The sequence below is a fragment of the Alligator sinensis genome, unplaced genomic scaffold, assembly GCF_000455745.1.
Source record: "Alligator sinensis unplaced genomic scaffold, ASM45574v1 scaffold1011_1, whole genome shotgun sequence".
NCBI lineage: Eukaryota > Metazoa > Chordata > Crocodylia > Alligatoridae > Alligator > Alligator sinensis.
In genome coordinates this window covers 499,230-513,632 of record NW_005842785.1, presented here as the reverse complement: position 1 = coordinate 513,632, position 14,403 = coordinate 499,230, and the positions used below count along the sequence as shown (strand labels likewise).

Here is a 14,403-nt window from a genome sequence, read left to right as displayed (position 1 = left end):
CTGTTGGTACAGCATTAAAGCCAACCTTTTCCTTTTGTCATACCATATCCCCAGATGCTTATTTTCTTACCACCCCCTGCTCCTCCCACTGTTTCTCCTTTGTGTTGATTTTAACTTGGATCTTTTTCACTGAAAGCCAGGTTACCACTTGCCACAAAGTAAGAGTGTATACACAGGCATTTACATCAGAACACATGATGTGTGGTAGAGCCCTGCCACCTTTTGCCCTGTGATGAATTTGCTCACATGCTTATACCCATATTCATGCTGAAGGGTACCTTATTCCACAGAGTTCATTGGAACTATTTTTGGAATAAATGAGTAATGAACTATCAGAATATTCATGTATGCAACAGAATGAATTGCTTGCATGGGCAAGAGTACCCATTCCTGTGACAATTAGTAGTTTACTTCATAATTTTCCTAAGAATTGTTTTAGTTATCAATACACTATATCAAGTCACAGAAAGTGTGGGTCACTGTGATATATTGTAATGGATACATTCATGCAGACAATTCAAGCTACTGCTAGCAGAGGATAGTCAATACAGTGCTAGATCTCATGTGACTACATATCATATAACTAGCTGATAGACTTCAAAACCAAAGACAATACAAAGGAAATTTATCAAATTATATGAGAAGATGGCAAATCTTTGAAATATTGCTTGAATTGATGCTGCTATCTTCAGCTGCTCCAAAAAATACACACAGAGCAAATTATTCATTTATTCCACCTGTGCTTACACACACAACCAGTTCACCTGGCTACCAAATAAGTTTATTGTAACAGAAATTCCTGTAAAGCAATGCATAAGTGTTTCAGTTCTCAGCTCTAAGTGCATCTAGACATGGCCAGCCTACAAGATGATAGCCATGTATATGTTTGGGAAGTGTGGATGCTCTATATCTATACCATAATTATAAGCAAATGTGCTTCAAGCATAGTGCAAGAGGCAGGGATTTCTTAGAGTGGTATCTTTTATTAGACCAACTGCATCATTAAGCTTTCAAACATGAGCCATTTTTTATCAGATCTGAGTAGTTTAAGTATGGTGGTAATTATCACATAGACAATGGAACCATTTTCCTTTTCCTTTTCTTGATTTAAATATAAAAATAGTATCCAAAGGGCCCCAGCAGGTTTGCTTGGCCTAATACTATTATTGCAACTCCTGTTATCCTGAAAATATTGTGTGCTTGAGAGACTGCCCTTTGTACCAGTGGGCAGTTTCTTTTTATTAATTGGTAAATTGAATAAGTATAGCTGTAATTTCATGTCATTTCCCACTACCTACCATAATAATGCATGTCTCACAAAAGTTATGTATATTTTTATTTCCATTTGCAATAATACACCTCATTCTTTCAACGTTGTGCTTTCAGAGACAATCTACATAAATATTCTACCTGTTAACTTGGATCTAGTGTCTAAAAAAGGTCTCCCCTAGGTCCTGCATAAATTAATACTTGTCCATTTCTTCTCTCTATTTCTTATTCTTCAGGAAAAGTCTCAAAAAAACTGATGAGCATGACACAGAAGTCCCCAAATTACAGCTGTAGCCCACTAATCAGGGAAATGAATTTTATATTTGAGGACTTTTTCCTGACAGTGTCTATATTTTAACTCCATCAGGGTTAATCTGGTGTCTTTAAGAAATATTGCCAACCTCAAAAAATCAGAAACCAAGAGACTGGCTCAACCCGTGAGATTATTTAAAGAAAAGAAAAATTGTCAGGGGTGAGGTCTGATTTTTTTTTTTCACCTCCCTCCACCAGCCCTTAGGGGCAGGGGCGGACAAAATACAGCCTGTGGGCCAGATCCGACCTGCCAGCTGGCTGGAGCCAGCCCACAGCTGCCCCTGCAATGCTCCACATGGGGCTGAGCCCCACCCGGACAGCCCGGGCTATATTCCCCCTAGCCCCAGCCAGCATGGAGCTTCTAGTGGGGCTGCTCCCAGTGCAACTGCAGCTGGTCGTATGGTCCTCTGCTCCGCTCACCTCCAGCAGGAGCAGCCAGGCTGAAGCTTCCTCCCCACCCCCTTCTGGAACAGCGCAGCAGGGGGCAGGAATGGGAGGAGGAGTGGCTGCTGAAGGCAAAGGGAGCACAGCAACATCCAGCTGGCTGCAGCCATGCCAGGAACAGCCCCACCAGAAGCTGTGCGCACTGGCCAGGGCCAGCAGGGTGTTCTGATCCCTTTGCCTCTGGCTATGGCTACTGCTCCTGCTGTGGCACACTGCTCCAGGCAGATGGACAGGAGGAAACTTCAGCGGGAGGTTTCTGCCCAGTGCATGGAGATCCAGCTCCCGGTCACCTTCCACCTGTTCTGCCTGCCTGCAGGGGCTGCTCATTGTGCCAGGGAGACAGAGTGGGTGAAAGGTGGCCAGGAGCTGGAGCCAAAGCTCCATGTGCTGGGCAGGACCCTACTGCTGAAGCTTCCCTCCTGCCCATCCTGAGCAGCACAGCACGGCAGGGCCATGAGTAGCGGCAGCAGCAGCCACAGCTGGCGGCAAGGGAAGCAGAACAGCCCCAGCCTGCATACAGCCCAGTCTGGCACAACGCAGTTCCGGCTGCAAGGCTGGGGACTGCATTGCATGGCATAGGGCCAGCCCATCCCGTCCCCTCTGTGCCACGCCATGTGGATCCTGGCCTTGCAGTGAGGAATCATGTGCTGCTGGGACAGGATGGGCCAGGCTGGCTCTGTGCAGCACCACGCAGTTCCCCACTGCAAGGCTGGGACCCAACCGGTGCAGTACAGAACCAGCCTGGCCCAGCTCATTCTGGCTGCAGCGCATGGTTCCCTGCTGCAAAGCCAGGACCCACGTGGTATGGCATGAAGTGGCTCCATGCCATGCCACATGGGTCCTGGCCTTGCAGCTGGGAACTGCATACTGCAGCCCAGACAGGACAGGTGGGGCTGGCTCCCTACCTCTCACTATACCCCAACACACTCACACCCCACCCTCCCATACACATACTCCCACCCCCCAACCATAACCCCACACCCTACCACAGGCCCCACACAGTCCCATATTCCCCCATCATACCCCAGACACACCCACCTCCCCCCCACTCCAACCACATACCTGACACCCACTGCCACACACCCCACTCACCATACCCACACCCCACATACACCCCCGTACCCTCACACCTACTCCCCAACCACACAGCCCCCACATACACAATTTTATTTCCCCTACACACAATATACAAGAGTAAGAGTGTGTTTTGAGCTATTGTGCAATCACCTCTAGATAACACTACTCAAACAAAAATCAGGAGAAAAATATTTTTTTAATTAAATTAAAATAAGTGATAGTAGATATTTGAAATTTTTTTTTTTTAAGTATATGTTTTTTTTTTCCCAGTTTCAAGATGGCAACCCCCCCACCCAGGAATACTTCCAGAGCAAGGGGAGGGACTTCTGGTGGCAAAGATCAGGGGTTAGGGATGGGACTTCTAGTGCCAAGATGATGAACAGGAAGTGGGCAACTGTCAGGCAGTCAAGCTACCCATGTGGCCCTCAACAGCTCACCAAAACTCATTAAGCGGCCCTCCAGTGGAAATAAATGCTCGCCCCTGCCTTAGGTCATATGGAACAATTACTGTGTCAACTGCTCTCACAAACAAGAGATATGATAATGCAGTATGGCAGGAGCTCTTTATAGAAGACCCAGACTAGGCCTGGTCTACCTTTGAAAACTTTTCTGCTCTAGGTATGTAGGATAGGTATGCGGTATTTTACTAAAACAGCTATGTCCAAGTGTACAAGTCCATCTGTAGACACTACTATTCCATTCTCAAGGTGCATTATATTAGTAGAACTTATTTCCCTTCCTGTGATCCGGATAAGTACTGTTATACAGTACAAATGCATCCAAACTAGGGAGTAACGTCTTTGTAAGTAAAGCAGTAAAGGAGTATGGATGAACAAATAGGTTACAGCAGGTTCAAAGGGCACAGAAACTTGATGCAGACCAGCTGACACGCACAAACTGTCCAGGTGCCTGCTAAAGTGGAAAGTGGAAGCTAAACCAGGGCAGATAAACCCTCAATGAAACAAAGCCAGGTTGCCATGGCATATACTTTTCATTTACCCTGGAGTCTGAATGGGCACAGACATGTCAACTGCTCCATATGTCTCTACCCCTTAAACACACAGTAATTCGTTCATTTGAGATTATGGCCTCACTGAAATAGAAGTCAGGACTGTTGCCCCCACACTCCCTCCAAGAGTTGACAGTCTAATCAGATTGTGATATGACAGGTGGTACTGACACTCATCAAGCTTTATTAGCTGGAAGCAATTTTATATCTCATCTGAGCTGCGCCTATGAGTGACCTACAGATGAAAGAGTCCCTGTGACCCCCTCAATGTCCTGATAGTAATATTACATTTTTTTGAAATGGAGGCTTGCTTTCTGGAAAAGTACATTTTAAAAATCAAGATCTGACCTTTTGGACCTACACTGGCCACAAACAGGCATTAATTTCTAGAAATGTTTCTGGGAAAGGGAACAGGATAGGTGTTCAGCCTGAATCCACCCACTCTTCTCTTCCCTCCACAACTTCAACAGATCTGGGTGATCCTGGTCTGGGGAAGGCATAGGGAGCAGTGGCCCCCACTCCTATCCCCATGCTAGTCCCTGGAGGGAGTAGAGTGGTAGGGAGATCCCCATGCCTTCCCCAGGCTGGGGACTTCCTCCTCTGTTCTGCTCCTGGAATGCAGCCTCCTCTGTTCTGCGCCTGATCTCCAGGAAGAACAGAGGTAGCAGCAGGGCAAAGCCCCAAGCTGATTCCAGACGAGACAGTTCTTGTTGTTTGTAGGGTTTGAACACGCAACTGTCAGATTTGCTGTACATAATTTTTCCACTTCAGCTGTAGGACCAAGTTTCTTACAGGGAAACACAGCACATGCTTTACCAGTGACTCACATATTTGTGAGTCAGCAATGGAATCTGGGCATCAGAAGTTTTAGTTTCTATTACTAGCTAAGGGAGCAGAATTTGGTGTGATGGTTACAGATAGTATAGCCAAATATAACACACAATTCTCATTTTGAGTCATCTGCAGGGACTGAATTTGGGATATTTAGATGTTGGATTTAAAAGCTTTAGCTTTTACCACTTAAGCTAACAGAATGGCTCTTTTAAGCACAGACTGTAGCAGTCAGAGGATTAAATCCTCATTGCACTGAAAGCATTAGCAAAACTTGCTTGGACTTCAGTGGGGACAGGATATCAACCATAAACCATGCAGTGTGAACCAGCCACCCCAGGGGGACAGGATCACACTCTATTAAAGGGGTGCCCAACCTGTGGCACACATCACAAATGGCAAGAGCAGCCTCTGAGTGTGGCACTGGCACATGACAGATCAGGGAGAGGACAGGAAGCAGAGCAGCAGAAAGCAGAGCAAAAAGTCAGGCAGGGAGCAGAGTGATGGATCAGAGAGCAAGGGGATCATAATGGCACTCGGGGAGACCTGAGGCTTAATTTATGGCACACCTGCCAAAGGTAGGCCCCCGCTGCTCTAGTAATATGGAACGTTCTTTCTGAAAGATTGTACAGCAAAATGACTGAGAGTTGGCTTTCGTGTATAATAAATAAAGGCCTTGTTTCTGTTCCCAGCTCTTCCAGTAATGCCCCTGTGTAAGCTCCCAGTTATCTTAACAGTGAAGTAGCTAAATGACTAAATGACCTTAACGGACTGGCCGACGCCAACATCTTAAGGGATAGCCAGCACGGGTTTGTTGTGGGTAGGTCTTGCTTGACCAATCTCATTTCCTTCTACGACCAGGTGACCTATCACCTGGACAAGGGAGAAGAGATTGATGTCATATATCTTTACTTCAAAAAAGCCTTCTATCTGGTTTCCCATGATCCCCTCTTGGAGAAACTGGCCAATTGTTGCCTTGGGTCCTCCACGATCCACTGTCTGGAAAATTGGCTCCGTGGTCGGACCCAGAGGGTAGTAATTGATGGAAGTCACTCATCATGGTGTCCTGTGACCAGTGGGGTCCCCCAAGGCTCCGTCCTTGGACCCATACTGTTCAACATCTTCATTAATGATGTGGACACTGGAGTCAGAAGCGGACTGGCCAAGTTCGCCGATGACACCAAACTTTGGGGCAAAGCATCCACACCAGAAGACAGGCGGGTGATCCAGGCTGACCTGGACAGGCTCAGCAAGCGGGCGGACGAGAATCTGATGGTGTTCAACGCCGATAAATGCAAGGTTCTCCACCTTGGGAAGAAAAACCCGCAGCATCCTTATAGGCTCGGCAGTGCTATGTTGGCTAGCACTATGGAAGAAAGAGACTTGGGGGTCATCATTGACTACAAGATGAACATGAGCCTGCAATGCGATGCTGCGGCTAGTAAAGCGACCAAAACGCTGGCTTGCATCCATAGATGCTTCTCAAGCAAATCCCGGGACATCATTCTCCCCTTGTACTCAGCCTTAGTGAGGCCGCAGCTGGAGTACTGTGTCCAGTTTTGGGCTCCACAATTCAAAAAGGATGTGGAGAAGCTTGAGAGAGTCCAGAGAAGAGCCACGCGCATGATCAGAGGTCAGGGAAGCAGACCCTATGATGACAGGCTGAGAGCCCTGGGGCTCTTTAGCCTGGAAAAGTGCAGGCTCAGGGGTGATCTGATGGCCACCTATAAGTTTATCAGGGATGACCACCAGTATCTGGGGGAACGTTTGTTCACCAGAGTGCCCCAAGGGATGACGACTAGGTCGAATGGTCATAAACTACTGCAAGACTGTTTCAGGCTGGACATAAGGAAGAATTTCTTTACTGTCCGAGCCCCCAAGGTCTGGAACAGCCTGCCACCGGAGGTGGTTCAAGCGCCTACGTTGAACACCTTCAGGAGCAAACTGGATGCTTATCTTGCTGGGATCCTATGACCCCAGCTGACTTCCTGCCCTTTGGGCAGGGGGCTGGACTTGATGATCTTCCAAGGTCCCTTCCAGCCCTAATGTCTATGAAATCTATGATAGTTATTCACCAAGGGGTATGAGACTTTCCATCAAAATAGGGTTTGTGAGGTATTCAGGAAATATTAACAATAGTCATTAGCAGACAAACTTTAGAGTCTGGGCTTTCTGCATCTTTGCAAGACTTATTGCGGCAAGGTTCTGAAACATTCCAGATATGGTACAGAAGCTTTATTTAAACAGCTAGGTTTTGTAGCTCTCCTAAAACTGGTCAGAATCACAGGGTTGAAAGAGACATCGATTGTCATTTAGTCCAACTGTCTGTGTAGATGCAGGATTCCCCATTCCTAAAGTATCCCAGACAGATGTCTATTCAGCAGCTTCTTTCTGAAAACCTCCAATGAAGAAGGTTCTGAAAATAACTAGGCAGCTTGTTCCATTGACTTCCTTCTCTTACAGTTAAGTTTTTCCTGAGATTTAATCTAAAGCTGCTTTGCTGTAGATTTACTATTTTCTATGTGTCCTGCCTCTACAAAGAGAACATCTACAAAGAGAACCATCCTCTTTGGGGCAGCCTTTCAGCTATTTGAAAACTACTACTACTTCCCTCTTCCTAAGTCAGTTATGTCTGCTGTATTCCCTTTACCCACCAAACTAGTTACCCTAGCAAATAAAGGAAATTAATTGAGATTGATATGATTTGTTCTTAATTCCATACTGGTTGCTAGTGATCTCCTCAGTCTCCAGATATTTACAGATTGAATGCTCTTCAATTGGTTCTAGTAATTTACCAGGTATTGAAATCAGACTGACAAATCATTAGTTCCTTAGGTCGTCTTCCTTTTTTTTTTAAAAAGATGGACATATTGTTATCCCTTCTCCAGTCCTCTGGGACTTCACCTGTTATTCAAGAGTTTATGAATATTATTGCCAATATCAATGAGATTTCTTCAGCACTCTGCAGGAAATTTCATTAGGCCAGTGGTTCTCAACCATTTTAGACTCAAGACACCCCTCCAAAACTTTTCAAAATTTAGTGTCACCCCATTTAAGGAGTTCATATAAATAAATTATAAATATTGTAATATAAAGTCTTATACTATTAATATTATTAATTGGATAGATTATAATTATATTATATTCACCCTATTGCCACCACCACTGTGGCTAGCTGGAACTGTGCCACATGTCTTCTGCAGAGCCAGATCAGGAAGTGGCTGCAGCAGGAGTTGCTTACAGTCTGATCCTGCATGGTATCTGTTAGAAACAGGCACATGAGGCAGATGAAACTGAACTGTCCCATGTAGAGCTGCAGCAGATAGGCACCCCTGCCTGCATTATATTATGCAGGCAAGCATGCTGTTCCTGCTGCTGCTGCAGCTCTTCCTAGTTCTGCTTCAACATACCTCCTAAAAACAGAGGCATGCAAGGCAGTTTCACTGTGTGGTAGAGGGGGCAGTGCCAGTGTCATGCCACCCTGGGGTGCTGCAGCATCCTTGTTGACAACGACTGCATTATGCTCTGCTGACTTAAATTTATTCAAGTTTTTCAGAAGTTCCCTTCACTTACCATGATTTGCATCTCTTTCTCTTCTTTCTTTATATTTATCTTGCTATTTTTCTATTCGCAGCTTGTTTGTGAAGACTGAAGCAAAGAAGACATTGGGTAGCTCCACCTACTTTGCATCTTCCATTTTCACTTTAGTTTCCCTACCCTTTTTTTTTTTTCCATCTGACAAATTTGTACACCCCCTTCTTGTTGCCTCTTTCATTTCTTGACAGTTATAACTTTTATTGCACTTTGCCATGTTGATTTTGTCCCTACATGTTTGTGCTGTTCCTTTGTAAAGCCATGCTTTGTATTCCATAATGACACGTCCTGCCTCCCCTGGCCCATGTCATATGTACCTCTTGATTTTTCAGATAACTAAGGAGCTCCCCATGTAGCTATATTGCATTCTTGCAGTTCTTCCTATCTTTGTACTAGAAAGAATATTAAGCATCCAGTGGCTTGCCTCTGTCTTAGTTTTGTCTCATGTGATAGCTTCTTCCACAGCTAAGTTATATGAAACTAGGAAAAAAACCCATTTCCTGTGCTACAGAGAAAGGGAAAAGCCACATAGTCCTTGACAGTCTGACCCAGGAGGGAAAGTTTCTTCATGACTCCAAATCTAGCAGTCGGTTTGACATAGAGCACATGAGCAAAACTCTCCAGTTAGGTATTTGACAGTTTAAGTACCAAGAGCAGTACAGGGGACAAACTGTAAAGGGAACAAACTTACCACAAATTAAGCAGTTGCAAACCACCTGATTTTGAATAATCTAAGTTCTACTATACCAGCACATCTCAACCGAGCTGCCACTGCTAGCTGAGGCCAATCTTCAGAGAAAGATAGTTAGAGGCAGGAGGAACACATACAGAAGCCAAATAAATCCTTCACGAGGTAAACAGAAATATTTCTGGACCCTCCAGGTGATCGGTAGAAGCCTTGAAGCATGGGATTACCAGAGGTCTCCCATATCTACTTTCCTTTCAGTCAGTCACTTATACGAACACCAGTTATTTGAATCTGCATATCACATGCACTGATTATTGCTCCCATAGTACCTGTATCCATAAATATCTATATACTACTTCATCCATAAATTGTTATGCCCCATCCTGAACCAATTCAGGTTCCATGCCTCCACACCTCATTAGGGCTTATTACATCTTAGTGATGACACGATGACATTTGTTATGTCTTGGAAGGATACACATCAGTTTGTTTTAAAGCTTATGGTCATCATTAAAGTCTTATACAGTTTTATACACACCAACATACTTAGTGCAGCATAGTACTGACTTGTTTATATAACCACAGTGGTATTGTTATTGTAACAATATTATCCATGAAATGTGAAGCTGATGGATGAAAATACTGTGGTGTGACTGGCCTGTACTCTGCACAGGACCTGAGGGTGTTCATGTAACATTCATAGGGATCAAAAGGAAAGAAGTGGAAAAATTTACACTAAATACAGCAGAGCAGGATTTTAGTCTCAGGATTTTTTGCCTTGACACTTATTGATTAATTGTTATTTGCTATATTTTGAGTCTTTTTTAACCAACTGCTGATTATGTTTTCTTCCTACATAGATAAATCTTGAGTGAAACTCCAACCCCAGTAAAATGAATGGTCATTGCAAGGCGAGGGTTACACCCTAAACATCCCCCTATATGAGAAGTGGCATGAGTGGAACCTTCCCTCTTGTTACATCTTCAACATCTGTGCCAGTAGTAATATCCATGGAGTCAAGGGGCATTTTTCTTCAATGCTGCATGTTCTCATTTCAGGCACGTTCTTCATTCTTTTGTTACCTATATTCCTGTGCTAGAGTGTATCAGGTAGCCTACGCCCCCCTAGTGATGGAAATGTCCATTGTAGATGTGAAACAGCCAGATTGTATCACTTTATTTACAGCCTGTAGTTTTCCCCATAGTCAGCTTGCCATCTTTTTCTGGATCTTACTATAAAATATATCTTTTTATTACCTTCACCCTGTTTCAACAATTTTCTGAGATGCCACACTAATGTAGGGAAGGAACAGGGCCAGGAGATGCTTTTGAAAACTGTCAGAAAGGTAAGAGAAGCAGTGAAAATTTAAAAAAAAAAAGAAAAGGAAAATGTGATATAAAACAAGGACAGTGGAGAAATTGAGGATATTAAAAAGAGAAGTCAATAAAACCAAATGGTACAGTACCCTATGTCACTGTACACACATGTTTTCTTGCTGCCAGGTCCTCTGTAAATGGCAGGCTCTTTAAATGTGGTCTGAGAGAGAACTGTTGTTTTGTATTAATCCTACATCAGTGTCAGGCACTAAATTTGAAATCACGTTATATTGTGTTTTTCAGTGAAACTTTACATAGTATATCTACTGGACCAAAAGCTCAAAAATATATTTTGCAAACATTAATTTACCTGTTTGGTCGCAATTAAATGTTCGTAGCAACAAAACTTAAAAACAAGAAACCGACACTTGGTTCTTTTTTGTCTTTGTTATAAGAAAATAAAGATGATTACTGCTTCCTGGAATACACAGCTCAGTTTGCAACCTTTGAACCAAGGTACTATACAGTTTTGGCCTGAGTTGGTTTTTGCCATTTTTGGAAATCATCTTGTTTTCTTACAAGAATGATTTAAGTGCAAGTACCATACAAGTTCATCACAGTCCAGACCAACTGCACTGGGAGGAGGTTCATTCCTTGGAAAGATCCAGTCAGCATTCAGACTTCTGTGCTTTGCACTTTTCCTCTTTTATTCCTCTGCCATTCTTGTGTGCGTGGCTGTGTGGGAGGCTGATGGTTTTTCCAAACCAGACCTAACAACTTAGGCTTTTTCTTCCTTTCCAGACAAGTGGCCAGCCAAATACAGAGATTTTTTAAAGCATTTCTGTTGCACTCTTGGACCACTAATTTAACCCAGTGACCTTCCCATCTGAAATAATAACAATGACATCTAATCCTACTAAGAGACAAAGGAAGGACAGGCAGTCATACTGGTTCATGTTATTCTAATATACTGACAAGCAGTGTTTTCAGCTTAATCCTAAATCAGTGACTTTCGATACAAGGTATATGTGCACATTCATGAACTGGAGGGTAGACAAATCTAAATAATTCTAAGGCTTATCAAGCAGAAAAATTAGCAGGTTATCTCAGGACGGTGAGATACCCATTCAAGTAGATGAGCTCCAAATAAAATATATAGTACTGTGGTTTAGTTCACATTTTCCTTCTAGGTTTCATTGGCATGTATTGTCTCAAATGTCTACAGTTGGGCTGATTGATAGCCGTTAGTCAAATCCGGTAACCATATCAGTCTGTGGTTGGAGATGAGTGTCAAGTGAATGCCAGGCCATTCAGTTGTGGTTTTCCTTCCAGTTTCCAATCATGCCAGACTTTCAGTCAGAGGAATAGATGCTGTGGGTGAGGGAAACCGTTGATAAACCATAGAAACCAAAAACTGTCATTAACCATGACAAAAAACAAAACAGAACCAGGAGGGAGGGGTAGGAGGACCAGTAGAAGCTGTGTGTCTACAGAGCTAATTTAATGGTCAAATGCAAATACAGTATTGTGCTAAGACAATGGCTGATTTTCCAGTGAGAATAGGAAAGCTCAAATAAAGTACCAAATCAATGTCCTCACTTTCTGGCAAAAATCTACCATTTGCTGGGGTAGATTTTCAAAGGCACACGTAGCAGCTATGTACATATTGCAGCCATTTGTGCCTTTGAAAACCTCTCTCATGAAATATGGGATTTCTCTCTCTCCCCACTGACCTGAGGGAGAGGTAAAACTCAAGGCGGGTCTTATCCAAAAATATAAGTTTTGTGGGTTTCCTTTTCCCCTTGTCCCTTGCTAAGAGCTGTTCTTCATGTCATTTGAATGGTATATAGCCATCCACAGTTCCCTTGAGGTTACTGCTTCTTCAAACTGGGGGAGCAACTTTTGTGGCAAAGCAAGAAGTTTGAGGTAGGCAGACTGACACTGGGAGAAGAGAGGCAGGCAAAGATGACCGTGGCCTGAGGAGATAGCAGAGGAAGAGGCCCTGAGAACCTGTTAGCCTGGAGTCTCTGAGAACACTCTCAGAGAAGCAGAAGTTTGAGTTGGTATTGGGGTCTCCTGAGGATGTACAGCCAGGCAGCTGGCATAGATAGTAGCCTGAAACATGCCAGATGACACCTGCTTGAGCTTATCAAATTGTTTTTGTCCTTGTGAGTTTCTCATTCATCTTCTAGAGGAAGAAGAGAAGTAGGACCGGTGTGGTGATTTCCTTGTCTCACCTGACTATATTTAAAAAGGCAAGGGCCAGAAGGGGAAAGAAAAATCATTTGAGTCTGAAAGGGAGTGCTTAAGCCTTTCCCAGAGGTCATTTGAGAAGGAGCCCTCTCTTGATAGCTAGATAAAAGGTGACAGGTGCTGAATGCAAATATTTGCAGGTAGATAGTATGTTAGCATTATAATGGGGATATGCTGTTAGGAGACAAGTCTAGCAGCAAAAGACAGGGTCATCAAGTCTGAACTGAGTTAGTTGAAGCTCACAGCAGATGATCAAGTAGGAACACTAAAAGTAGAACCCATGCTACACCCCTTTTTCTCAGCCATATCCCCTAAGCTAAGGCAGGGTACAGTAGCAGCTATATGTCACCTGGGGCCTTCTTTTATGGGGCCTTCCGGTTGCTTTGCATCCCAAAGCAATGAAAAAACAGCCAGTGTAGAGGACAACAACATGGCTGTGGTTGTGCAAGAGGAAGGCTGGAGCTGAGAGGAGAACTGTAGGTCACCCTACAGTTCTTCCCACTGCAGAACAAGGCTGCAAGGAGTCTCACCTGAATGCCTTTTGGACTGTGGATGAGAGATCCTGTAGTGTGAAATGTAAGAACTTACTTTTCTTTTTCATGAGAAACTACTCACAAACTGTATTTAAACTCCAGATTCATGTACAAGGTCTTTTCCTCTTCCAACTTTGACATATTTGAGGGGGAGAAAAGGGACTTCTTACTAAGCTTCCAAGCTCAAGTGGTTCTTCCTGTTCAAGTGTCTGGTCATAGAATTTAATCTAGACCATTTTTATTGAACTGACTGTTCCAGGAAAATTACCAATAATTTGCTACCAGTCATTAGTCATTAAGTATGTATGTAATAGCTCAAAAGTATGTAGGATAAATGTGTCTCCTGTTTGCATGTTTCCATTTCAAGAGCTTTGCTCTGGCAGATCTCCATCCCCAAAGCTGTTAACTATTCTTTATATTTTTTTAAAAACTGTAAATCTGTCTCCAGAGGAGTGGAAAATCAAGTAGAACCTGAAAGGAACAGGGGGATAACAGGGCCTTGACAACATCTAAGGATGATTTAGCACAATATGACATGTCTCTGAGACATTTTAGCATGCTGTACCAAGTAAATATCTGGCTGAGCCAGGAGAGCTCAGTGTGGCTGAGAGAAAGCAACGTGGAATTTGATGTAATTTAGGTAGTTGTGGAAATGTTTTTCTATGGGCACCACACCATTCCTTTGATCCACCTTGTCTCTAGGGACTGGGAGCTTTTCAACCACTGCACACAATCTAACATTAGGGCCAGTCTTGGGAGTTAATACATATTGTACCTGAGTAACAGCTCGTGTTTGGACATTTGGTATCAGTACTTGCGGGTTATGTTGCCTGCTTCTGAAAGGATCAAAGAATATGTGTTATTTCAGTAGCTAAAATGTGGTATGTACAGCACTCAGATCCCTAGGAAGTTGTGCTTGCCTTGCAAAGTTCTTCCCACATAGTCATTTCACAGAGTCGTTTGCAAGGTTCTACACATCCAAACCTGGCAAGTCCCTTGGGAAATGGAGGTACACATGTGCTCTGTACACCCCAAGTTTATACATTCCTCCTGCCATGCCACTTCCTCTTTTCCCTA

The 14,403-nt window shown here is 43.7% G+C and overlaps 1 protein-coding gene across 8 annotated transcripts in view; it reads left to right on the top strand.

Moving 5' to 3' along the window:
- CDK6 (cyclin dependent kinase 6) overlaps positions 1-14,403 on the top strand; it is a 207,790-nt gene that overhangs the window by 156,069 nt on the left and 37,318 nt on the right. The window contains exon 6 of one of the 8 annotated variants that reach the window (XM_025191087.1): positions 8,577-8,739. The exons of the other annotated variants lie outside the window; for them this stretch is intronic. Coding sequence (XP_025046872.1) covers positions 8,577-8,724 — 148 coding nt within the window. The 3' untranslated portion in view covers positions 8,725-8,739. Of the gene's footprint in view, positions 1-8,576; positions 8,740-14,403 lie in introns of those variants that run through there. 8 annotated transcript variants of the gene reach the window in all.